The 26,495-nt window shown below is 39.2% G+C and overlaps 1 protein-coding gene across 2 annotated transcripts in view; it reads left to right on the forward strand.

Moving 5' to 3' along the window:
- GFPT2 (glutamine--fructose-6-phosphate transaminase 2) overlaps nt 1–23,476 on the forward strand; it is a 107,446-nt gene extending 83,970 nt beyond the window's left edge. For both annotated transcript variants that reach the window (XM_078653321.1, XM_078653322.1), the window contains 9 exons: nt 2,062–2,157; nt 3,475–3,572; nt 7,506–7,626; nt 10,699–10,856; nt 12,063–12,177; nt 14,359–14,486; nt 15,720–15,887; nt 17,874–18,035; nt 21,500–23,476. In XM_078653321.1, the coding sequence (XP_078509447.1) occupies nt 2,062–2,157; nt 3,475–3,572; nt 7,506–7,626; nt 10,699–10,856; nt 12,063–12,177; nt 14,359–14,486; nt 15,720–15,887; nt 17,874–18,035; nt 21,500–21,544 (1,091 nt within the window). In that variant the 3' untranslated portion in view covers nt 21,545–23,476. The remainder of the gene's footprint in view (nt 1–2,061; nt 2,158–3,474; nt 3,573–7,505; nt 7,627–10,698; nt 10,857–12,062; nt 12,178–14,358; nt 14,487–15,719; nt 15,888–17,873; nt 18,036–21,499) is intronic.
- Nucleotides 23,477–26,495: the final 3,019 nt, after the last annotated feature.

The following is a 26,495-nucleotide window of genomic DNA, read 5'->3' on the forward strand; positions in this document are numbered from 1 at the left end:
ATGGATTATAGTTGCAACATAGTAACTTTTCTATGTCAGTGTAATCACGTGCACGAAATGTTATGAAGTCTATCACTTTAAATAGAATGGCCGCTTTAACAAACCTACCCGTGAGCAAGAGGCTTTAGGCTTCGAAACGCGTAGGGTTGTGTTATTCCGTGTGCCAATAAATACAGCACTTTGAACAACATTTGGGCCCCGGTTCTGGTCTTTTTCGGTAAATACGTACTCGCTGTACCAGGAGTGTGTGTCATATATATATATATATATATATATATATATATATATATATATATATATATATATATATATATATATATATATATATATATATATATGTAAATATATATATATATATATATATACATACATATATATATATATATATATATATATATATATATATATACACATTCCACTTCCCAAGTGCTTGACTGCACAAACCAGGGTCACGGACACAAAAATAGTTGGAACCAGATTTTATTTTCAGTGCTGGAAAACTTGCATGCCTCAGACACGTTTCGGACACTGGGCTGTGTCCTTGCTCACTACCAACAAACGGGCAGTAAGGCGTACATTTAAAACCCACATTAGATGCCAAACAGTTACGTCACTGTGATTCACGTCTACATTTCTACAGAACATGATAGGCGATCATAATATTTCTGTATTTAATTTATAAAACTAGACTTCAAATAAAGTATGTATAAATATCTATCTATATATATATATATCTATCTATATATATATATATATATATATATATATATATATATATATAAAATGTGAAATATGTTGAAATCATTATTTAGTAAAGAACAACAGCAGCAGCCTTCTAAAGTTCTGGCCTCAGTTGATATGTTTGCATTGTCATTTGAATGCACACATCTCACTCTCTTCCTGCACCGTCTGAGTTAGAAGCATTTGATTGCATCAACAAATGAAAAAGGCATGCACCATACTCGAAGAATATTGTTCTGGTGCTACCTTCCTATTGTGCACAGGTCATGTTTCAGTGTGACCATAAGTAAGGTCCACGAAAGTCCTACAATTATTAGTTGGTGTCCTATCTGCCCAGCACAGAGTTCATGGATTAAGGCGCAAAATTTGATTCTCTGACAAAAAGCAAGAAAATATAGACTATATATTCTATAGAAAATATACAATGAATATAGCAAGGAAGCAACCAATGACTTTCCTTCGCATTCAGTGTGGGTGATCTACTTCCTGAAGAGGTTGTTTTACTGCACTATAGAAGAGGAGCTTAGCATTGCATTGTGCTTTGGCGCACTCTCTTATGCGAATCTTAACTAAACTTTATAAAACACAGTCATAAATGGTCAAAAAGCTACAATTCATTCCTTTGAGAATGTCTATAATCCAGCTGTACTTTTCTCAAGGCAGGTGTTTTGATCACTATAAAAGCAGTCTTGCCTCAACCTTCTCTCCGCTTCTTGAAAGGCAGAATGGCTGGGAAAACATGTCCTCCCCCCCCCCCATGCATAGCGATCGTAAATTGCATGTGGTATCTATGAAGCTCCCTTTATCCCAGCTTGTACTCTAAAACACTTCAGCACTAATTAAACGTTGCCCCTCTGTTTATAAAAATATCAATCATCCTCTCGGCTTCACACTAACTGACCCTTAGAACATCTTATCTAAGTTCACAATAGATCATATACTAAGCTGGGCCTGCTGTGATTTTACATCTAATATTATACCTTTTTCTTATATCGTGCACACAGCTTCTTACAAAATACCGTTAACTCTTTCTTGTCCTGAATCTTGGTGCAGCTATATTGTTCCAGGTAAACTAACAAATCTACCCTGCTTCTAAGCACTAAAGCCACTTCCAGGCACCATCACTTGACTGGATAGTAGACTGATATTAGACACATTGTTTTGTTTATGTACATTTCAATGTGTCTACATTTGATGTTATCAATGTGAAAGGCTTAATAACTTCAGTGTGGTTACCTATTTTCAACTTTGAAGTCTGTAATATATCTAATATGCAGAAAAGCCGAAGCATTAAATAACTGACATATAAATACTTAATAGGAAACTTCAGTGCTTTTATGCAGAAAGAAATCTTTGAACAACCAGAATCCGTGTACAATACTATGAGAGGAAGAGTGAATTTTGAAAACAACACAGGTACTGTTTCCTTTTGTCTTTTACTAATGTGCACGAACAAAATGTGGAGTATTTAACTTCTTTGGGTGTTTGTCCCTCTCCCCTTTCCTCCTCTTACCTCTCTCCTTGTTCTACACTACTTGATGTCAATTCAAAATCACGTTCAGTGGGCAATTGCTTTGTAGCTAGGCATGTGCTATATACGCCAAATACATACACATATTCATATTTGGAAGTTTAAAAATATAGTTTCAGTTGGGAATAAAGTTATGTATAACTTTCCACAACCAATCAAAATTTATGAAACCTATATGGAGTCTCAAAACATTTGACATTTTTAAATTGGGTGAAGTGTGTGCCATCCGATAAATGAGTACCATTCAACTGGTTAATATGAATACCTCTTATTTGCAGAAGTGAATTATGAAGTATTATATATAAAGTCTGTGATAATTTTTATTTGCATTTATATTATATTTTTACTTTTTTTGGAATTCACAAAGATTTCTAGGAGTAACCATATGAAACAGCAACTTTAACATTTTTCACAGGGGTACTTTTGGAATTATTTTTTGAGTTACATTTTATTATGAGCAAATATGTATGTGTGAATATAGCACATGTATATAGCTAACTTGTTTGTTCTTTGTTCTCCATGGGGACGTTATTTTCACTATGGAAACCTCTTAACAACACCCCATCAATGTAGGGCATTTTCCCTAACCATTTAAACACTGGAAGTGATATACCTTTCCCCTTGCCAGGAGTAAATCTTCAACCATTTACAAGGTGGATGTGATTTGAGGAAATTATTCAGAATATCCACTAACTCAAAAGTTTACAGGAGTGTGCAAATCTTCCTGGGAATCCCCACTCTTGAAATATCACTCTTCCTTCATTGGAGTAAATGTATCCACACATAATAGTACACCAAAGTGGTGTAGTAATGTATGTCAGCAATTTTAATGACAAGTTCAAATTCACATTTTCTGAATAGAAAACATGAATTTGGATTCATATATCACAACATTTAATTATTTTTCTTCAGCTTACAAGTGAAAATAGCTTTGTGAAATGGACCTATATTTTTTAAAATGTGTGCAACCAGATTGAAGTCGCAGAACAAAAATGCAATTTTTTCAAAAACCGATGTGGCTACATTTTCTCTTATTTTTGTATTAGTATATCTGTATAGACTTAAGTAAATAAGCAGTTTACCATTCTCATAATAAAATTGAGGTCTCAGTTTAGATTATTCCAAACTCTCCTTAACTAAACCCATTGTAAAGTTGTTTATCAATTAATTATCTGAAGGTATATTGGTTCTTTATGTCTTAGTTTTCGTCGGTGGACTGAAGGATCACATGAAGGAATTTAAAAGATGCAGAAGACTTATAATGATTGGCTGTGGAACAAGTTATCACGCTGCCATTGCTGTAAGTTCAATATATAGTTATTTCTAATAACGTTTTATATGTGCTTGCACCTGCTATCACCCCCGATTAAGACCTATTTCTGAAAATTGACTACTGTTTAATATAGCCATCTGGTGAATGATGTCACAGTGGATCGCAAAACTCAAACAAATGTCATCAAACAATGCAACATATTACAATGCCTATTGCAGGTGTTTTTTACGGATTCAGGTTTGGACAAAGAAATCGTTTTTATCTACCCTGGATGGATCCTTTAAATATTTTTCAAACTTTTACTAATATTTTGATGGATAATCAAAGTTCCATGCTAAATATTAGTAAAAAATTACTTACAAAGTGTTACCATTATGTACTACCACATTATCAAGTTTGTCTCCTCAATCTACAAAAATATCGACGGCTGACTATCGACTACCACTATATTAGCAAGCTAAGTATATGAAGGGAAGTACATATTAAACTATTTTTAACTCAGCCATACCTTGATGATATACTTAACATCAAGGTATGTAAATGTAGAGTTGAGAATAGTAAATTAATATTTACGTATATATATATACTAATGTTGATGACAAAGTGGAAGTTTATATTCTTCAGTCAATATTTTTGTAGTTTGACATTTCTGATCTTGCTATTCGGGCATATAGACTTCAATATAATTCCTTGAGGTGTACTGTGCTGGTGGGACAACCAGAATGAAGAGAGAGAGTGACATAAACATAAATTAAAGGTCAAAATGGGAGGAGCTAATAGCCTGCAAGTTATTTATAAGCAGAGAAGATGATTTTTCAATTTTTTTCAGATTTTTGCTTGGTTTGACACTACATGATCAAGGTACGAGCATCTAACTACTTGTTTCCCTTTTTCACTTCTCCAATATGAAAAATTTGCACCTGGTTCCGACTTCCAGGCCTCGGAGTGAGGGTTAACAGGGTGATTATCCATGTTGTATCTAGTTCTAAGTTGTGGAAAATGGAAATGTGACCTATTTACCATCCTGTTTGTGGTAAGTGAAGCACTTGCATCAGGGCAGTTTGTGTGAAATTCCACTTTAGGGTCACTTTGAATTGTATATCTGAAAGTGGATTAGCTGCCGCAGTGTATTTAGAGTCCTATTTGTCTTGCTGATGTAGGTCATATGCTCTAAGAAACTGAATTCCCATTCACTGTTGCTTTCTCTAATCCAGTCTCTCTTTAGGCTAGACTTGGATGTCACAGTCTCATTTAATGAAACAAGTTCTTCTGGTTAGAGATTCCTTATAGGATAGTACAGGGATAACATTTAATTTGACACATTTCAATACCCATTGCTGTAGCCCATGAAGCTTAGTAACATGTGGGCTGGGTTACTAACATAACCTTTCTATTTGTTGAACCTAAACTTGACTTAGTGACAAGACCCTTCTCATCTTGTTACCCACTGCTCTTTTTGTAAAGATAATACCTTGCACATGTGTTATGTAGTCAATGTCTAATACTTCTTAAGCAAATATATAATTGGGCTGGTCAAATACCCTCCAGGGCACTTCAGATACAAATGTGTGGGGTATAAAGCAGTGATGATTTAATGAAGATTACACAATGTAAAATAGTGTTAGAACACTGTATCATGTTCTGATGTATTTCATTGACTGAGCCATTAAATAAAAGGCTGAGAGTATGTTACACCTCACGTTTGGAGTGGGAAGAGAAGATGATCAGCATATGAGAGGATACCGTTTAGTGTAATGTAACCATTGACCCTTTTGTGATTAAACACCTCGTCAAAATGGATGTCCTTGAATGAACTCAGATAAAACACTGGAGAGTACCAATCGAAAAATTACTTTACTATGCTCTGAGCTTCTTCACAAATATCCTAAGTGATGTCCATGTGTGAGAAAAGAGCCATCTCCCCTTATTGCAAAATATACAGCTTGTGAGATGTTCCAACTGATGCCTATGCACCTGTGTGACATATTGACTTACTCTCAGTTCCTAGGGTTCAATCTATTGTCTAGCCTAAACATTCCACTAAGGCCCTACAACAATTCAGAGCTCTATAACTCTACTTGTCTTCTCTGCCCTCAATATATTTGTCACACAAGCACCCTTGCCATCTGTGTTGCAATCCCATAAAACACTCCTGTACTCTAGTACTCCCATGCCCCTCCTCCCTATTTGAAAGGTTTTTGGGCTGGTCCTTTTGAAGCCAGGGTGACTTGAAAAAACATTGGTACGTATCTGGACTGACACCGAAAGCAAATAATTAGGGAACTAATTTAGCCTAGAATAACCAGAAGTGGATGATACAAATTCAAGCAATCTACCTCTCCTTTTTTGTCCTTCCTCTTTCTGACCTATCCACTGTAAAAGTTCCATTTGTGACTCTGTTACTAGGTTTTCATCTTGTAAGTCAGTCACATATATACATACATTAAGTTCTGTTGTTTGTTTATTGATCCAAGTCAAGTTCTCAGGTTGCCGCTCTTCCATGCCCAACTCCATGTTTTCAATGTCGATCTTTTTTTGAGGGGAGATTCATTTTATGGGCCTTAAATTTGGACCTTCATTAGAATTGAGTAAAGGCGCTATGCAGAAATTTGATGTACTGTATTTATTAAGCAGTTTTGTTTTTGGTCATCCATTCTAGGCCTACTTTATTTTACTTCAGGGCTCAATCAACATTAATGAGGCTGACAGCGCCCGTATGCTGTGTCACTCACCCCATAGGAGAAATTGCTAGAGGGTGGGAAAACGAGGCCCTATAGAAAGGGGACTCACTTAAGTAGACTTATGAGTGGGCATTCATAAAGGCTTATTTTACAGAAAGACAGGTGAACAGCCTTGTCTCAAGAGATTTTGTCTACTCAGAGTATTGCCCCAGCACTTTATTGCCAAAGGAGCAAATAGTAACCAAAACATAGTTTTTCGTCTACTTTCTTTGTTTTCGCAATTTTCATCTCTGGAATCATTAGAGTGTCTAAGTATATGAGCAAAGAGGTTTGAATGCCTATTTGCAAAATATTCTTTACTGACTACAATTTAGGTTAGTTTTCTTTTCCATTAGTTTTGAAAGCCGTATTCACGTTCTACAGAAAGCCCCGGAGTAGACGTCCAATAATGAGGAATTGGGTAAATCACATCAAACATTGACATAAAAGAACTTCTGCATAAGGCAGAAAAGATCAAAAATTGTTGGCCAAACCTATATATAAAAAGAACTGGAGCTCTGTAAAATACTAGTAAGAGGTCACTGAGGGCAGTGAAGCAAATATTGTAAGGTCAGTGAAGGAATCAGGAAAGGCAACCAGTGCTCCTTGTTTTAGAGCAATGTCTTAGAACTAGGCCTGGGCGGAGAACTCAGCTCCGTTCGCGGAGTTTGCAGAGTTTTCTGAACTCCGCGCTTCATGGAGCGCGCAGAGTTCAGAAAACTCCAACCAGCGTAGTGCAGCAGAGTTTTTTCCCTGCTCGCGCTCGCTAGCAGTAAGTTCGCGAGCGCAAGATGCAGGTTAGGTAGAATTTCTATCCGAGTGGCAGAAAAACCAGCGCGAACCGCAGTTCGCACAGCTCTCTGCCACTTGTGGAACTTCGCTGACTTTTTTTGGCACTTCGTGGAGTTCTGCATAGCAAAACTCCCCAAATTACACCCAGGCCTGCTTAGAACAAGTGCAAAGCTCTGCTGTGTGCAAACGTGTCTGTTCATGATACGGCCCCAAATCAGCAAATGTGGAGCTATAGGTTTCACAGTTGCTTCCTTTGTCTCAGATATGCATGTCACTGGAGAAGAACGAGCAGTAGACTTCACCACCTTTCTGGCAATTGTAACATAATGACGAAGTAATGAGAACAAAATGTTATCTGCAAAACTAGTTAAAAATCACACATAATGAACAATGTATTGTAATACTGGCCACCCTATGCATGTAAACTAGCTACTTCTTTCAATTCTAGACCCGGCAAGTGCTGGAAGAGCTGACTGAGCTACCTGTGATGGTAGAACTTGCCAGTGATTTCATGGACAGAAACACCCCCGTCTTCAGAGATGACGTCTGTTTTTTTATAAGTCAGTCAGGTGAGTAAATTTGCCTTTCTTGATTTTACTGCAGTGTGAATGTCAAGCTAATTTCTTTGAAAGAAGAAAGAGCCAAAATAAATATTTACCAATTATTTGCCTACATATGTAGTAAGCCAACATCCTTGTAAAAGAGGGTTGAGCTCCATCAGTAACATTTAGAATGCCTACTTACTTCTGTTGAAAAAATGTGTTAATGGAGTCAAACAAATCATTCTTGAAGACAAAATACAAAATAATTTTGGAAAACCTGGCACATTGAATGGTAGCAAAATTACTGATGTTGCATAAGACCCGGTAGGGTCTGTAACAGGATGTACAGAAAAGTAAGACAGTGTACTTCCCTGTATTCCCAGTGTACTCACACTATTTTTGCCGTCTGCAAAACACTACTTGTAACATATATATTTAGTTAATACTTGGCAAGAAAAATGTGATTACATTTTGAATATTCATACATTAAACATGACTAAAATATTTCAAAACTATTTGCTCCATTTTAAGTAATGGTCTGCAAGTACTGTCAAATAATTGTACCTAACATATACATTTCATCACGGGTTACCTTGCACTTTAATATAGATTTGATACTAGTCTTTTTTAACATTTCTTACACACCTAAATGCATCATGACTCGATTTACAGAGAAAAGGGACACCCAGTTTATTGATGTTGTTAGATTATTGCTTGCCCCTCAGTAGTTTAGAGACATTTGCAATGTATGAATAGCAAATTCCAGAAGAATGACCCTATTGGTGAGGGCAATCTTCCCTTATTCGATTAAATGAACAAAAAAAGTGATGCTTGGATAGCTTGGATTAATCTCGGCCACTGCTAATTACTCTGGGATGCAATCAAGTCCATCATTTATTTGGCCCGCCATGCCACCTTGCACAGGAACAAGTTAAATGAAATCAGCCTTGGTCATGCTCCCATGGAAGCTTGATCTGCCAGGCTAGGTCCCCTTTGGATGGGAACACATCCAACTACAGAACAGGTTCAGCCTACTTGGGCCTCCTCATTAGAGACCAGCTATAGTCCTGTGAGACTGGGCCAAGGCCCCACACTCCACACATAGAAGGAGATGGTATTGTACTGATGCTTCATTGGTTTTTTAAGCGGGCGGGAGCATATAGGAGCACAGGTTGCTCTTGATTCCCAAACCACAACCCCAATAGTGAGCAGAACATACGTAGACCAGCTGGTGAGTGGTAGGAGTATCAGGGCAGTTTTCTCATCTCCTTCAGATTTCTTAAATTCCTCTCATCCACGGGAAACTGCCTCGGGCAGGAAAAAATCCAGTCCACAGTAGAGATCTAATCGGGCAGTTCAAGCTGGTCTTCTCCTTTTGGAACAGGACCAAGACCAATTTGCATATAGCTGGTTCCTCTCTGATGTGGCATGGTGGGTAAAAAACTCAATGAATGTATATGCCCGAATTAATACCAGTGTTGCTGTGATGATGTTAGTTGGCAGGTTGGCTTTTCATATATCCACTTCTATAAAGAGTTTTATAGACAGAATACAAGCCTCAGAACTACTCACAGCCTTATGGAGTCAATATAACAATTTGAACTACACATGGATATTCGGAGCTAGTGTGATGCTTTTAATATAAATTTAATGTGAGCTGACTGGCGAGCATACAATGGGAAAACAGATTAAAAACATATTGAAAATAACTGGATGACCTAAGGTAGCAGGTTTTGTTCTTGACCCTCGATATGCAGTCCATAGAAATCTCGTGCTGGCTCATGCTTCTATATGGGATTGGGTACTCCTTTCTGATTTAAGAATATCGAAAGTCGCTGAGGAGTTCTGTGACCATATAAAGCAACAAAGCCGAAGGGCGAGTTCCTTTATAATAATACAGAACTCTGATGTAGCATTTTTTTGTATGGCAGAGTGTTTTTTTTCTATGTAATACATAGCCACACAATTATTTCAACAAACCACTTAAATCCTTGTGTCTGCTATAAGAAAGTGCTCTTTCAGGAAGGTGCTCTTTTGTATAAAAGAAAGAGTATGGTTGCAGACATGAAGAATAAAAGCCGAATCGGTAGCTCTAAATTAAACACACCAAAAAACATGTTGTCTACTGTTTTAAAAAAAGAGATGAGAAGCACCTTACTCTAATTCAGATTTAAAAAAAATGCTGTGGCTCAGAACGTGTAGAAACATGCAAAGAGAATATATGTTTTGTTTTGACATCTCATTTCTGCTAATCACTGTTCATTTGAAAACAAATAAAATAGAACATATATATTTCATGGCCTGCGTTTCTGCTTGACTGCTGGCCAGTGGCGTAGCAAGGGGGGTGGCGTCACAAGTTATTTCGGTGGCGGCCTCCTCCCTCAGCTCTTACCTGCAGCCGTACGGGGCGGCAAATGCAGGATTCGTTCGCCAGCACCCCACCACCACCCCCACCGCTCCTATGGCAGCAAAGGCCTAGCTACACCCCAGCTGCTGGCTCAGCAGCTGGAATTGTGATGTCCTAACTCAACCGTAATGACTTATTACAGTTGAGCATCTGCTTCTTTTTATTATTACTTTTAGAGGCATCACAACTGTAGTACGGAAATTAGAGCCAGGGAGATAGCAAGTTTCCATGAATTGTCCTATTGTTTCACTGTTTGTCTCTGGAATTTCTAAAGTTATCCACTGTCATTATCTCTCGAAAACATGCTTTGAGAGGATGTCAGAGAGCACAATTCCACTAACAAATATTTGACTCTTCTTTCAGCTTTCTTGTTTTGAATGTATCTAGCTTATGCCCCTTTGCCTCACTTCATAAGTTTTTTCTGGCAAATTTACTTCTAGAAGTGGACCCTAGGCCTAACCAATAAACAATGCATTGGTTAGAAACCCCCTCTTGTGGTGGGTTCACCGGTCATGTGTGCTATAACATTTCTCTATTTCACTGATCTGAGTTGCCATATTGTGTACCTTCTGGAGATCCTCTGGCATAAAAACTCCCCAGACCTGCTTTTGGTGACCTTTTATCCATGATGCACTTTACACTTTTATTTTATGGAAATATTAATTAAATTCGATGGTTGATTTGTACAACAGGTGAAACTGCAGATTCTCTTATGGCTCTTCGGTACTGCAAGGACCGGGGCGCATTGACGTGCGGTGTAACAAACACTGTGGGAAGTTCAATATCAAGAGAAACAGAATGTGGAGTACATATCAATGCAGGCCCGGAGATTGGTGTGGCAAGCACAAAGGTGTGTAAAACAATTAGAAATACTAATAACGACAATTAAATGATTAGTATTGGCGTCATAGTAGTGAAAGTTTGCACCAGTGCAAAAAAAGTGAAATCCATTTACACAGGTCTTTGTGTATTGTCTCATAGACAGTAGAAAACAGTGTTTGCATTAACACAAAACACCAACTATACAGGTTGCATGCGATTTGTCTTTGTTTTTATAATAAGAAATGACTAAATATTGTTATCTGCATTTAGAGTGTGAAAAAGAGGAACAGGATTAGGCAAAATCAGTTGACTTTATTTGTGTTTTACAATTTCCTTGCCCCATTCCATGTCACACAATCAGCAAAATTGTTAAAAAAGCTTTGCCTGAATTTTTGTCACCAGTTTAAAGTCTCCTTTAATATCTTAGCCTATTTCAGGAGACTTACATATTTTTTACAATGTGAATAATTGAAACAATTCATTATTTAGTATATCTAGTGAGGATCCCATTAGTCTTATCATTACAGATGTGTATTCATCTTTAATGTTATGAAATATTACTACTGATCTGGTATATCTTTGTGTTAAATGTGTGTATACTTGCCCATTGTTGGCTGTCTGTTTAGTGAATGGCCCTAGAGATACTGTCAGAGATCCTCGAAGTGGTACCACAATGTCAACTTTTAAATAAGGACTTACAACAATTTCCACTACAAGATATTGACATGCAGGGAAATACTGCTTGCAGAATAATGTAAAGACAAGTAGATATGATGTTAGAATAGTACATTTTCCCTCTCCTACTTTGTTTACTTTGCCGATATTGTGCAAGTCGACATCTTTCTGTCTACTTTGTTGCAGGTTGATATATTTTTATTCGACATTTTGACATACAGCCCCATTACTCAGAAGACCTATCATTGCTTGAGGTGCCTAGAATAGGGCATGTTCCAGCCATGGATACCAAACGGTCTCTATGTTTCAAAATTCAGCCTTGCAGGAATGTAGCTGTGTTTCAAATGTGTATGCATGTGCGTGCATATGTGTGTGTGCGCGCACATGTGTGTGTGCGCATGTATTTAATAGTGCTCATCTCCAAACAGGTGTCATATCATAGTCGTTTTATAGAGTGATATCGATAGGGCAGTCATTTATGCTATGGAACTTCTACAGATTGCAGCTCACTGATAAACTCGAATCGAACTTTCATGTTTTTCATTGTGATTTCTTTTAGGCATACACTAGTCAGTTCGTCGCGTTAGTATTGTTTGGTCTGATGATGTCCGAGGACCGCATTTCGTTACAGAAAAGAAGACAGGAGATTATAAATGGCTTGAAGTCTTTACCAGGTATGTCACAGCCTCATCCATGCATTGTTCAAAAAACGTAAATTGCACAGTGGACATGTATCAAGGCTTGATCATGTGATACTAGCACGAAGTGTACAATAATTAACTGCAGCCTATAGATTCTATAAGTATACATGGGTAAGTAGTGCCTAACATACAGGGAAATCTATAGATACAGTAAAATGTCACCCGTTTACACTCATCTTCACATTGTAGGTGTTCATTTTAAATATCATACCTTAAACTCATCAGAAGGTGCTTCCTTTCTCTCATCGCATCCGAAACTTAGTGGGTGGCGGTGACATCACGTGCCTTTGGTTCACTGATAAGTCAAGAAGTGACATTGTGTGTAATTTTGAACCCTGATATCAACATAAGAAGTGACGTAATTTAGCCTTTCGCTCTGAGCAAATCTTTGAAAATGCATAGAAAGGAGCCACAAAAGGAGTGGAAAATGAAAATTTGCATCAAACTTTCACATCTTCTCAAAGGCAGGCATTGGAGTGCAAGGGGGCTGTAAGTGGTGTATGCGTGAGCTATGGCATCTTACAGTGCTATCAGTTACTTTGCCAGAAGGGTTATGTGCCCTTTTAAACAATGAAGGCTATTTTCCATGTTAGCCTTTGATACCACATGAATGTATGAAAGCAAGGAGTGTCCCTGGAGTAGTTTGTTTTTGTGACAAAGGCACCATATATATTTCAACCCCTTTCTGTTGTTCTAGACCAACTATTTTAAATAAAAGTGACCTTAATTGTTCTATGTACTAGCATCCTAAAGGGCAGATTTACTAATGTTTGCTACAACGCAATGCAAGGCAACTTTGCTTGCATCTTGTCTACTGAGATATGGCGCATTCCTGCTCTCCCTCTAAGCCAGTGCACTTGAGGCTGCCAAGTGCCAACGCAGGCACCTTTGCCCCATGGTGCAAGGGGGCCTGCATTACAGTCAGGAACACCTTCCTGCACAAAAACAATCCTCTGAGTCTGTTTCCTTTTTCCAAGTGTGCTGCGCTGGGAAGGTGTGCCCTTTTGAGGCATTCCCTAGTTTACTAGTATTACTAACTCTGGAAGTGCCCTAAAAACCATGGGTGGATGCATGGAAACACCCACACTCCACCTTTGCAATGCCTTCCCAGGGCAGAGTAATCCAAGGCAGCGAGTTGCACTGTGTTGTGTTATTCCAAATTTACTATGCCATCCAGAGCCGCGCACGGTGGCTCTGTGCAGCTCTGTGTGGCATAGTACATTTCACTTAAGTGCTTGTGGCACAAGGACAATGCAAGCTCTTCATCAATCTGCCCCTAAGTGTCCTGCATCAGTTGTACTTGCATCCTTGTTGAAAAGTCATTCTTAGAGGATTTTGCACCTGTCTATGTATTCCTCATCATATCTGAAATGCACAATGATACCTATCTATCAAACAGGTTTATACACCCCAAAACAAAAATGTTTTTTTTGTTGTAATGAATCACTTTACGTCATAAATGAATTGATAAACAAATTATGTACAAAAACCTTTATTTACATACATGCATACACTTACTATTCACAAATCCCAATCTTGCAAAAGTTAATAGACTCTATCTGTGGAGTTTCTAAACCGTTTTAAATGTTGTATTAGTGGCAATTAATACCTAGCTCCCTCCGTGATCCCAGGTAACTCCTCCCTTAAAATACAGTTCTAAAAGTGCAATTTTTATTACATAAAAGCTGCTCCTTTACCATTTCTCCTAGTTGTGATATATAATTAACGAAGTTGCTATGCTGTGACACTATCAAATGTAGCTCTCTTTTAACAATTCAGACCCAATTACATAAATGTTCAATTAATTTCTCAGATTTTTTGCAATAAGATAAAGCTAATAAATGTTCAATTAATTTCTCAGATTTTTTGCAATAAGATAAAGCTAATATGTGTTTCATGAAAGCTCACTTTTTTAAGAATTTATATCGAATCCCTAAATATCATTAAGACTAATGTTTTGGTAATTGTTGCTTGTTATGAAATATTTATATTGATTGACACACACGTTCATTTCTACTCACACATATTGACATCTTGCTATGCCGTGGCTTCCTTCACATCAGCGATATTCTAATGGTGTGGTGCCAACAGTGACAAAGGCATCAATGACATGCCTTGCAATCATATAACACATATTTTGTCTTTATCTTAAAGAGATGATCAAAGAAGTTCTTGCTCTGGATGAGAAGATCAATGACTTGGCACATGAACTGTACAAACAGCGATCTCTACTTGTGATGGGTCGGGGATACAATTATGCCACATGCTTGGAAGGTGCCTTGGTAAGACTTTGAATTTGTAATATTTTACTGTTTTTTTAATAAATCCTTTATTGTTTTATTGCTTTATTGATGTTCGCTTTTGAATGCCTCAAATAGAACATGCTGCCTAGCTACATCGATCATAGCTACACATGATTATGAGACTTAAAGATAAGTTTTCATGCAGTAGACACTATGGGGGTTGCAGCACTCCCAATAAGGTAAATCCCCTCCTAAAACATGTGGTGCTGTAGTTTTTAGTGGTAAATGGCAGCTCAAGCAGGGTGTTTCACCTTTAGAACGAGGGAATTAGCTTGGTAATCAATGCTTCTAAACTTCCCATGTTTTCCCCCAAATCCCGACCTCTTTTCCCTGCACACATTTTCGCCTCATTTTTCTTGGTGACGTGTGTGCAAGTAATAATATCGGGAGTGCAGAGTACTCTTACAATTTAGAATGCGTATTCAATTGTAAACACATTTATGGCTGAATTAGGATTGCGGTGAATCCCCAATGAGAATCTTAAGGTTGAAAAGGCCAACTCATCTAGGCTTTGGAAATATGTGAGACTGCAGATCATTACTTATAAGCTATGTGTTCTGTAAACAATCCTAAATCCCTTCAGGGAATTGTTACCAAAATACCAATTTTTGTTAGCAGGTGTGTTTCCTTTGTGTTTCTAGCAACCCAAACTATGGATTTGGAGCACAAAACAAGTCAACATAACCTTTAGGAAACTTGCTTCACGATTATTCTCTCTAGAATGCGTGCTAAAGGTAGTAGAATGTGCTTGTTAAAAGCAATATGGGATTATAAAACTCAGGCTGGGGCTTTAGTTTTGAAAGAATAACAAAACTAATAACTTGATGATCAAAACTGTTAATGCTGTCTGATGAAAAGGAATACATGGGATGGGCTGGAACAGCAAAACAGAAAAATTGTAAAAGTCGCATTTTCATTCAATCGTGAAGAATTATTACATCAAATGTTTCACAATTTAAAAAAAGACATGTGCTATTGTTAGTTAATGCTATCTTTCTGTTTTATCTTAAATGTCCACAATTTTTTACCATTCCCTCGCTAGCCTCCTTTGCCACAAAGCACTTCAAAATCCTAGAATAGAATATGCATAGGTAGAGATGTGATTTCAGGTATATTCTTTAAATAAACAAGAAATGTGCATGTTCTAAAATTGTCTTTATATTTATTTCATGTTGGTCTGACTAACTTTTATTTTGTACAATTACTTTCTAGAAAATTAAAGAGATCACTTACATGCACTCTGAAGGTATTCTAGCAGGCGAACTCAAGCATGGGCCACTAGCCCTGATAGACAAGCATATGCCCGTGATCATGATCATTATGAAGGATCCGTGTTTCACAAAATGCCAGAATGCACTCCAGCAGGTTACTGCCCGCCAGGTGAGAGAATTGGAAGTAGTTTACAGACATACAAAATACTTGGGGATGTTGTAATCCAGTGTTGTATGTTACGGACTATACAGGTTAGAAATATTGGGCTGTTGTTACAAGACTCAACTCCTAACATTTGGAAATACATGCATCATAGATGTGTGTCTATTGCACAAAAACACACTCTTCGTCCTTCCTTTTATGGGGAGGATATTTCCCCTGAAGCCACTCCTTTTGTCTTTCATTCTTTGGCTTATGAAATAGCAATTCAGCAGCATGTTCTGAAAGTACCTGCAAAATGCTTGTGGACATCCACAAACCTATGGGTTTGTGAGTGTTCATTAGATTTTGTTTGGCTACCTCTGATATTTGCTTTTGTGTCCCTACTGTGCTGCCAGTTTGGGCGTGGCAAGGTAAAGACAATGGTTTCAGCAGTGAAACTGATACCTGGCCAGTGGCGGGGGATGTGAATTTCACTCAATCCGTTTTTCTCCCAGTGGTCAATATTCATTTGTACCCCCGGCTTCCTTGTCAGCATGCTACTGTTTGTCACCTTGATGAATTACAGTGTTGAACGATGACAGTGAGTGGCAGCAATCATCTGTCCCTCTTGAGACATTGTTTCAGGCTGCATTTTCTTGAGACGGTTAAACACTTTGGGCCTTGTTCCCCCGTTTGGCGGTCCTCCAGTGGCAACCCCACCGCAGCGTCCGCTGGAGTACCACCAAAGCCGTGGTGCGCCTGCCCGCTGGATTAGGAGTTTAATCTTGATTGGGCATTTTTTTGGGGGGGGATTTATATGGTAAAGTTTAATGCTTAATATTCCTCCAACTGAATCGAGAAGAAACTACTTATAACTGATCAGCTGCATTTTCCACTATGATGCCGTGTTTAAGTGTATACAGCTTTGTGGCATACGTAATAGTGGGAGTTGGAGGCCATCCTTGCTTTAGTCACTGAGAGGTTTTGATTGGACATGTTGTTAAGTGTTCGAACTTCAAGGCATGAAGCTGGTTCCTTAAAGTGAGGTCAGCTACACTCTAAGAATTAAACGTTGGTTTTTTTTATTGTCATGCAACCCACATGTGCAAAGACAACCTTTTTTGTGGCATGCATCTGTGCAGCATAAACTTACCACGTTTTTCTTTGTAATACCCTGATTTCTTACCGCCTGCCTATCCAGAGACAAATATATTAATTTTTGTGTTTTCTCTGTGAAATTGACACATCTGAGTGTTATTGTGGTCTTGTACCTCAATGAACTATTTATATGTCCTTATAAAACTAAATACCAATTACATCTCAAGACATTTACACTTTAACTTCTTGAATGGCAGAAACATGTCCCTGTGAAGCTTTAGTTTTTCACCAATCATCTCATGGCTAACCTTAAAATAAGGGGGATTTAAGAGATAACAGTAAGCTACCTATCACCTTCAAAGGACAGTTGTTGTTTTTTTAGGCAACTTTGTAAGAATGGGTGTGGAGTGATGAGTGGAATTGACTGTGCTTTGTCATTCTCACTGTTACGTAAAGCATTGAATTGCAAGGGCTTACTTTCTCTGATGAGGCATGGAAGTGCTTTGCCGCTAGAAGCACACTACTCTGGAATAGTGTTAATGGTTAATCCAGTGAGTATTTTTATTTATTTTTTGGGAGGTTTAGTGGGGCTCTGTGTGAGTAATGATCCGATTTAGAGTTTGGCATATGGGTTACTCCACCACAAATGTGCCGGTTATCCTGTCCATCATATTACAAGTGCCATTGGATATGATGAACTTGTCAGATGGCGTACAGGATATCCGTCACATTTGTGATGGAGTAACACGTCCACCCAATTTTATATTAGGCCCTATGTATAGTTTGATTGCAGAGTTATGGTGTCAAAAATGGGGGGGTTGTAGTCTGTGAAAAGAGCTTTGGACAAATGGACTATAGACAAATAGAAGCACTGCATAGATCATTAAATCAGACAAAAAAATATTTTTCTTGCAGGGGCGCCCAATAATCCTGTGCTCCAAAGATGATAATGAAAGTACCAAACTGGCGTACAAAACAATCGAGCTGCCCCAGACAGTGGACTGCCTTCAAGGGATCCTCAGCGTCATCCCTCTGCAGTTACTCTCATTCCATTTGGCTGTTCTCAGAGGATTTGATGTAAGTTCAATTGCAAATGTTCCATGTTGAAATCATCTTGATATTTATCCTGCATAATCGAAATACATATTGGGAGAAGTAGTCTATTTTCAGTAACATACAATGTAGGGTTTCGACTGCACATATCGATAGGATTCCTATGGTGAACAAGCATGTTTGTATGGTTTTCTCTCTTATTGTCTTGGAAGCCAATTTGCTCTTTTTTTTTGCCAACATGTGTTGTAACTCTGCTACTATTTTTTATTAGAACCTTTTACTTTAATATTTATTTGCACAATACTTTACTGTGAGCGATAATCTTCATGGCATCACCGTTCCCAGCCCAATACCCAAACTTCTGCTAATGTCTGTGATGAGCAACCTAGCAAAAATCACACACAGACACTTTGGGGCGATTCAAAAAGCCATTTTTGGAGCATTGATAGTAGTGCCCCTGCAGTAGTGTTTTATGTACACACATTCCCCCACAGCACCTGAAATGGAAATACTCGGCAACTATTCATATGTTATCCAAACAAATGAAAACAACTGTGCTCACTTTGCATTTTCTAGGGAGTTGGATGTCTTGGGCCCAATTGACAAAGTCACATAAAAGTACATAGGGCAATAAGGCACAAAATGAAATGTTTAATTTTGTTAACGTACGTGGGTTTGTGATCCATTCGGTTTGAAGCCAGTATCACTCACCTGGTGATTACTTTGTCAGGCCCTGATATGAACAGCACTGAACGACCACAGATCAGCAAACGTCTTGACATCAACAGTCATACTGGATACCTAAAGATCTTGCTTGGAAGGACTTTCAACTACAGGAAGTTCTCACTGAAAGTGGCACTCACGTATATGAGGCTTCATGGTCTAGTTTTGAAGTTTTCTGGTACCAAAGCCTACTGCTCTATGCAGTTTATTGGCAGAAGCCGGTGCTTCCGAGCCCAGTACGTCTATTTGCTGTTGGCTGGAAGGAGACAGTAGGTGTGACTCATCACTGACTGTGCCTGCATGAGTCAGCGACCTTCAGGCAGCTGCAAAGACCTGCACATTTCTGTTGTTGGTGCTGCAACCTCGGCTTACTGGTTCTCCTCCTTTCTTAATCCATCTTGCACCCTTCTAAGAGGGCAGGATGTCAGAGGCAAATGGCAGGTCGTATCATATAAAGACCATCATCACTCGAAATCCTGCAGCATCGCTTGAGAGTGAGTGGCTCACAATGCTTCACCGCTGCTCGGAGTTCAGACATGGAGGGCTATAACAAGACAGGGAAATAGAGATAAGTTGACTGCCTTCGAGAAAGGAGACAACCCCCAGTCCTGAAAGCCAGGGAGCAGATAGTATCTGCTCTAAATGCATCCTGCTGTCATCTATCATTCTCCTAAGACAAAAGCAACCTTTTTCTGTACCTGGTGAACTGATTAAACAAATTTGATGATTTGATTCAAGCAGCAGGCACTATTTTTTTGAGAGGGGGGTTTATACCACGTGAACACAACCTAAAGGTATCAGCGCACTTTACATGAGCACCAGTTGCGTTACAGACGGACACATTAATTTTGTTAGGCACAGGGGGATTAGGTGATTTGGCCAGAATCACGGGTTGTTGAGTGTCGCTGTCGAGAGTCAAACCCCGTCCCCCATCTTAGAGGTTGACCGCTCTAGCAGTTAGGCCACATCCTCTCCCTCCACTATGAGTACATTTATAGTGCAGTGGAGGACTGCGTTTTCTCACTCAGTGTCGGCTGGTGACTTTCCAAAGTAGTGTGGCATGTAAAACTGGTTTACGAACGATGGATATGAGGTGATTGGGGCACATTCTGTTTAAAGGTACTTCTTATTCAAATAGAATGTGCTTCGATCACCTCTGCATTGCAAATTTAATATTGCAGCATATTGTAAGTACTGCTGGAAAGTAAACAAACCAGTGCTTAATTTGAGCCGGTGCTTTCCAATGCTCAGCACCGGCACCTAATCCTTGGCACCGGAGCTTATAGCACCAGTTAAGGACACACTTATTTAGAATGCACATGATTTTCCCCGGATGTTGAGCCACGCCGAGACTCGAACCGGGTTCTCCAGCTCCAAAATCAGCTGCTCTACCCATTAGGCCAACTCTTCTCCAGGTTAGTAAGTGCCGGGGCTCTAGTCAGGAGGCAGTTTGCACTAGCACATTTCTCCAGAAGGAGAGCCCCGGCACTTTTTATTTGACAAATTAACAACTGAAACAAACATAACAATATACATATCTTTTTCTTGAGTAGACGCGATCCTCCTTCCTCGTGTACCCTGGTAAAGATGAGCTTGCTGGGAAATAGCATCCCAGCCAATACACGCACTGCTGTCATGCTATATTTAATACTAAACAGCATAAAAGCAGTGCAAGGATAGGGTGGGTCCGGGAAGCAAAACGCTCCATCGGAGACCAGTGGGAAGGTGTCTCTGCTCTTTCAGCTTCCACATAATGTTGATTAAAGAAGCCTGAACTGCTCCTGTCAGGCTGGTCATATGAAAAGCACCGGCCAATCTGACATGCGCAGTTCACTTAACACAGCCTCCCATTTAATTGTCGCCAGGAGAGAGAGCTCCTCAGCCCCACCCGACCCTAAAGCAACAAACAAATGGGTGTAAGGAGTCCGTCTGGGGTGCAGTGGCTTGCAGTAGGGGGTGAACGCCCCCGCACTCTAATGGGTGAACCTCCCCTGCACTCACTCACCCCTCACTCTCTCACCCTCTCATGCAACTCGAGCTCTAATCTCAGAAGCAAGCACGAGCTGCAAATAAGGATCCCATGTTTATGTTCCCCTATTCCTGTGCTGCTGCATGACATATATGGGCTAGGTGTTTCAATTGGCTCATAGGCAGAAAACACGGTTCAAACAATATACGACACTCACGTGTACACCAAACATAGATCTTTCAGCTTGACTTGGACTGACCAGGTCATAACAGATATTACATTGATGAGCTCTGAGGTGGTATCCCTCAGTGAAGCGTCTTTTTGTTTCAAGTTGCTCATACACAATTCACCATCTTGATACTGCATAATCTACTAGTAGCCACAAAGTGTGCAATATTACCACACCACATATGTGGGTAGGTAGTTTGGTGGTCTGACAGCCACCTCCAACTGTTAATGTACACAAAACCTGCCACAGATAGCAGTTCTATTGAAATATAAATTTAGGACCAGATTAATTTTCCATCCTCTGCAGAAGTTGCCTGTTATTCAACCTCTGCATTTGCCTTATGGTGAAAAGGCCTTTGCAGTCGATCTCAAACTTAACAACCGTAATAAGTAAATCTATAGTTGTAACATTGGACAATCTTTTTGAGGTCAAGTTATCTTACTAAATGTTAATGGTCTATATTAATCAATTATATATTTTCTTTTGAAATGCAAACACGTGGATATGACGTTTGTACAACGACTATATAACACTCCCCAGGCTTATAACACTCTTTTCTTGTTCTAGGTTGACTTCCCACGAAACCTGGCCAAATCTGTGACAGTGGAATAGCGTCTTCTTTCAATATTCCCGAAGACCTGTCAGTCCTTCTTTTGAATTGTGAATTATTTTGGACATTTCAAATATTTTGCGCTCAAAAGACATTTGTAAACTAAGGCAAAGGATTTCAATATTTTTATATTTTTTATATACCGTAAGCTGGTGACTTGGGAGGCCCGAGTGCTATGCCTTTACCTTGAATGCTTTTACCAAAGCCATTTGTGGTTTGAGTACTCGTATGAACTAAAAAGAAGGAAAACAATGTTTACATATGCTGTGTAGATTTTTCTCTTCTACTACTGTGCAATACATATATAGATATATATTTATGTATACATATTTAGACTCTGTTTGGAGAAACTGTGAACATCTTACTAGTAAAAATTTGTAAAAACTATTCTAAAAGTATTTATGACAATTGTACAGAAAAAGTGTTTAAATTATTTTGTAAATTGCTACCTGTCTATGAAATCAGTGCAATGTCAAAAGTTACACCAGGGAAATATTTTTTGTGTGTTCCCCTCTTCAAAGCCTATTATGACCTGTGCCAATATATATTTGGAGTTACAAAAAACGGGGAAGACCCGAAGCCTCTGGGACCTGGGTAAAGAACAGTACAGTAAGGAAATTGTCCCAGTGGAACAATTCTTAAGAACGAAGGACATATTAAGCATTAATATGCAAACATACTATAGATATATAGAACAATGTTATTTAATCACATTGTACATCTCTAAATGCTTGTAGATCAGCAAATGAATCAAGATAAACTACTTAAAAAGTAGTGCCAAGCCAGTGCCCCACAAAAGGGGGAGAAAAGAAAAGGGAGAAGGTATGGTGTATCAAGTGAGGGTTGTAAAAGTGTAAAGGGAAAGTAGTGAGATTATACACTTCACATAATTATTTACAGTGAAAAACCACTGTTGAGCCAGCTGGCAAATAACAGTAACACAGTCGACGTTTCGACCCCCAAGAAACAAAGTAGGCTCTTTTAGTCCTTACGCTGGGTCTTTCTCAGGACGGCTGGATCAACAGTGCTTTTTCACTGTGATATAATACTCCAGATCATGGCTGTGTACTGGTCATCATTTAAATTTGTGGCTTAAAAAGCCGTGTTTCACTGTAAATAATTATGTGATGTGTATAATGTCACTACTTCCCCTTTACACTTTTACAACCCTCACTTGATGCACCATACATTTTCCCTTTTCTTTTCTCCCCATTTTGTGTCATTTATATTGATGCTTCTTTTCTCCCCATTTTGTGTAATATATATTGATGCTTCCCTTTCGCACCTAGAGACATCTGAACCCGTTTAGTGGATTCTAGAATTGGAGGCTGATGCATCAGCAATAATCAAGATGTGGCACAATATAGGTGACGTTTTTCGAGAGGCAACACTCCCAGAGATGCTCTTAATGAACATAATGTAATACTGAGTCAAGAGGATCGTGTACAGCATCAGTCAGCTTTGTGACATTTGAGTGTAGGAAAAACACATTTTGCACCAACTGGAAATGAGTTTGCACGAATGTTTGTACTGGGGTTTGTTTGCAAGACATAGGGAGTAGGAACAGGGTTATAAGTCACGTAAAAAATATCCCTTATGTTAGATTGTGTATACTGTGTGGGAAAAACACTGCACATCTTTTTTTCTCATTCGTCTATGTATGCAAATTTTTGACATGTGCCTTGAAGTTAGTCCAGAGATACAGCATCTCCATAATGCAGTAATATATGAAAGAACAACATTCCATGTTCTAGTGCTTCCAGATCACATCCGGTGCTCTTAACAAATGAAGGATTTTCGGATAACTTGAACAAACAAATACATTCCAGAGAGCTAAGATGGGTGTAAACCCCAGCACCAAAGATGTGTACATTGGTAATATGTTTTACAATGAAGTAATATTGCATGGGTAAATAAATTGCATTTAAGAAACATTTTGTGGCCGTTTGATTTCAATTATAATCGCACTTGGGATAAATAAATTCCATTTAAGAAATGTTCCGTGAGCATTTGATTTAGTTTATAAAGGTCCCTGGATCAAACAACAGAGCCCAAATGACCCAGCTTCAGGTGATGTATGCCCTTGTATATGAATTTGGAATAGCTGTGCTTGCAAAACCATATCTTTCCAGGCCTTTTCATCATTTTCACAAGTTATCATGCACCTAAATATCGGTGCCCCGTGTTATTATTGTAATGTAGCTCGCTTAGGTTGTCCTATGTATAAGGAAAAAGTATGATGTAGTGTCTTGACATGTTAAGAAGTGATCTTCCACTTAAGTGGTTCCAGACTTATGTTTGTGAAGGCTCTGCATCTCCTTCTACAGTTACCTACGAGGAGCCCTATAATGCATAAAGCTCAGAGGCATACCGGGTGTGTGTGCCCACTTTTTGCACCTCCGAACACAGAAGGGGCAACAGAAGCTTTGGCGACCCCATCTGTAATACTGGTAGAGCTTGGGCACAAGTAGAGCTGGCCGTAGCTCGAGAGGTCACCCCCTCATTTGCATGGGGGATTGGCCCCATGCAAATGAAGGCATCACTTTGTCTCTGCACCCAATTACTGATGCGGGCACGGAGGCAAACAGACACTTAGAAGGCGCACTGACAGTGCACCACAAAGAGGTGGCACACTGTCAGTGCAGCCCCTGAGGGCAACCTTATGGAGGGGGAAAATTGGGTCCCAGTAGCCCCCATACATCCTCTTGCATGCGAGTACAGTAACTCACTGCACCTGCCTGTGGGAGATCTGTGCCGCTCTTTGATGTACAGATGCTGCCACTTTCAGTGTGAAAGTGGATTGTAAGTAGTTGCTCCATTTTTTCCTGAATGCCCTGCCCTCAAGTGATTACACAATAACGTCTTGTAACCAACCACAAGCCATGTTACACAAATATTGCTTGCTGCAAAAAATTGAGGCTTTCTATCCCTACAGCTCAAATCTACGTATTTTTTTGCAAAGGTTAAAAATGCTTGTAATTACAGAATGACTGGTCCATAATAGCGAATGAAAAGAAAACTATTTTTAATATTTCTGTCAATGGTATTTCCCACACAACTGAGGTTATATAATTTGCACATGTGAATGCGCCAATGAAGGAACATCCATATGGGCAAAACAACTGGCTAAGCAAGTTGCTGTATGTGTGCTAACCGTTCACCTCCAAGGAAAGTGTGGGACTTTCGGACGAGGTAACCTAGTAACAGCAGCGCTATAGGAACCCAACCTCTGATGGGGGCATGGCCACTTCAAAAGTCAGGATGGGTGTTCCCAAGCTCAAAACTATGCAGCAAAACAGGCAATTCACTCTAGATGTGCACTAGAGAACCCTTGGGAAAGGACCTCCTGGTGACACTCGCTTCAGTTTCTGGAAAAGGCAGCTTTATTCAGAAGTAACCAGAGTTCCCAGTGACACATTCTTCGACCATGTCGTAAAACTACTAAAATTGTCTGCTATTGCATATGAATGCACAATTTAACAATTTTTGGAGACCATGGATATAATGTCAAATCCAGAAGAGAATCCACTGGTGGAAATGTATCCACCATAAGCATAGTGTGGTAAAGGGAAAGTAAATTGTGGATTCACCTCTGGATTTAGCAATCCCAACTTATTTTCTGCCAATGAAGAGGGGGGGGGCGCGGGGGGGGTGTCAATCTTTGACCTGCCTAAGGAAATTAGAATCCAGTGAAGAAGTCAACAGAAATACTGGTAACAGATGGATATCACCTTGAAAAGAGTGCAAACAAGCCACAAAGGCGTAGAAACCTGTGGGTGTTAATTCATTTTACTTAGCTTCTTTTTAGAGTCTAACTTGCTTGCATATTCTATAAAGGATCAGCAGAGTGGAATAAGAATCTTCAAATGTGAGCTTGCAGTTCAGAGGTTGCCGAGCAGAGGCGGAGCCTAAATCTCTTAAGGTCTGGACTGAGAGGACAAAGCTGAAATGAATAAATCTAGAACAGCCAAGAACAGACTAGAAGGTAACGGCAATATCTAGAAATCAAAGAATGAAATCCAGTAGCAGTAAAACCAATGGCTCAGGAGGTAAGAAATGTAAAGGTAGTGCAATTCAATGAGCCGCAAATTCATGTTGAAATGTATAGCACCCAAGTGAGAAGTGCATGTAGGAAAAGTGTGGCATAGCTGTCAAAAGTTCCAGTAAATAGATGGCCCAATCTTCCGGTGCCATTATTGTATGAGACACCTGCAGAGGTCTGAGACCAAGAACAGCATGCCATCATGGCTCACCATCTATTGATCCAACAGTTGACACGCCAGGATGTGATCTTTTGTGCGCCGTCCGAAATCACCACCATGAGATGGAAAGCTCTGGGAAGGAAAACAGGACCAATGAGGTCAAAGAACAGGAAGGGCAGTAGGAAAACACATGTAAATGGTGCAAATAAAAGTAAAAGCGCCAAAATAAGTATGGGAACCAGTAACCTGCATGTTAATATTAAAACCATTATCCTGCACATTAATATGGAAATTAGAGAGATGGCCGTGGATGCTACACATGTCTGAGCTTTGAGTGAAGTCAGGCCAAGACACTAGAAGTCTGGAATCAAGGTGATCATTATGGGTTACACTATATCATATGTCACCTGGTGCCTTGAGCTTCCAAAGAAAGCCATGAAAAATGCTAACTCACTAAAATGATCACTAATAGGGTAAGGGTAGGACTAGTAGTGCCACTCCATCCAATTCCTGCCGGTTCAATATAGCACAGTGAAGTATGTGCAATTGCCTGTGCAAACAGCTCACCTGCCCTGTTAGTGCTAAATTAATCCAGATGAGTATATGTTTATCACCCACAATAACTCCATCCATAGCACATAGCCGTAAGGAATAATAGTTTAGCAGAGCCCAGGTTATTGTAGAAAAACTCTTGGCTTTGCTTCCTTGTACAGTACTTCTCTCTGGTTCATTATTTGTGCTTATTTATGTA

The sequence above is a fragment of the Lissotriton helveticus genome, chromosome 7, assembly GCF_964261635.1.
Source record: "Lissotriton helveticus chromosome 7, aLisHel1.1, whole genome shotgun sequence".
Taxonomy (NCBI): domain Eukaryota; kingdom Metazoa; phylum Chordata; class Amphibia; order Caudata; family Salamandridae; genus Lissotriton; species Lissotriton helveticus.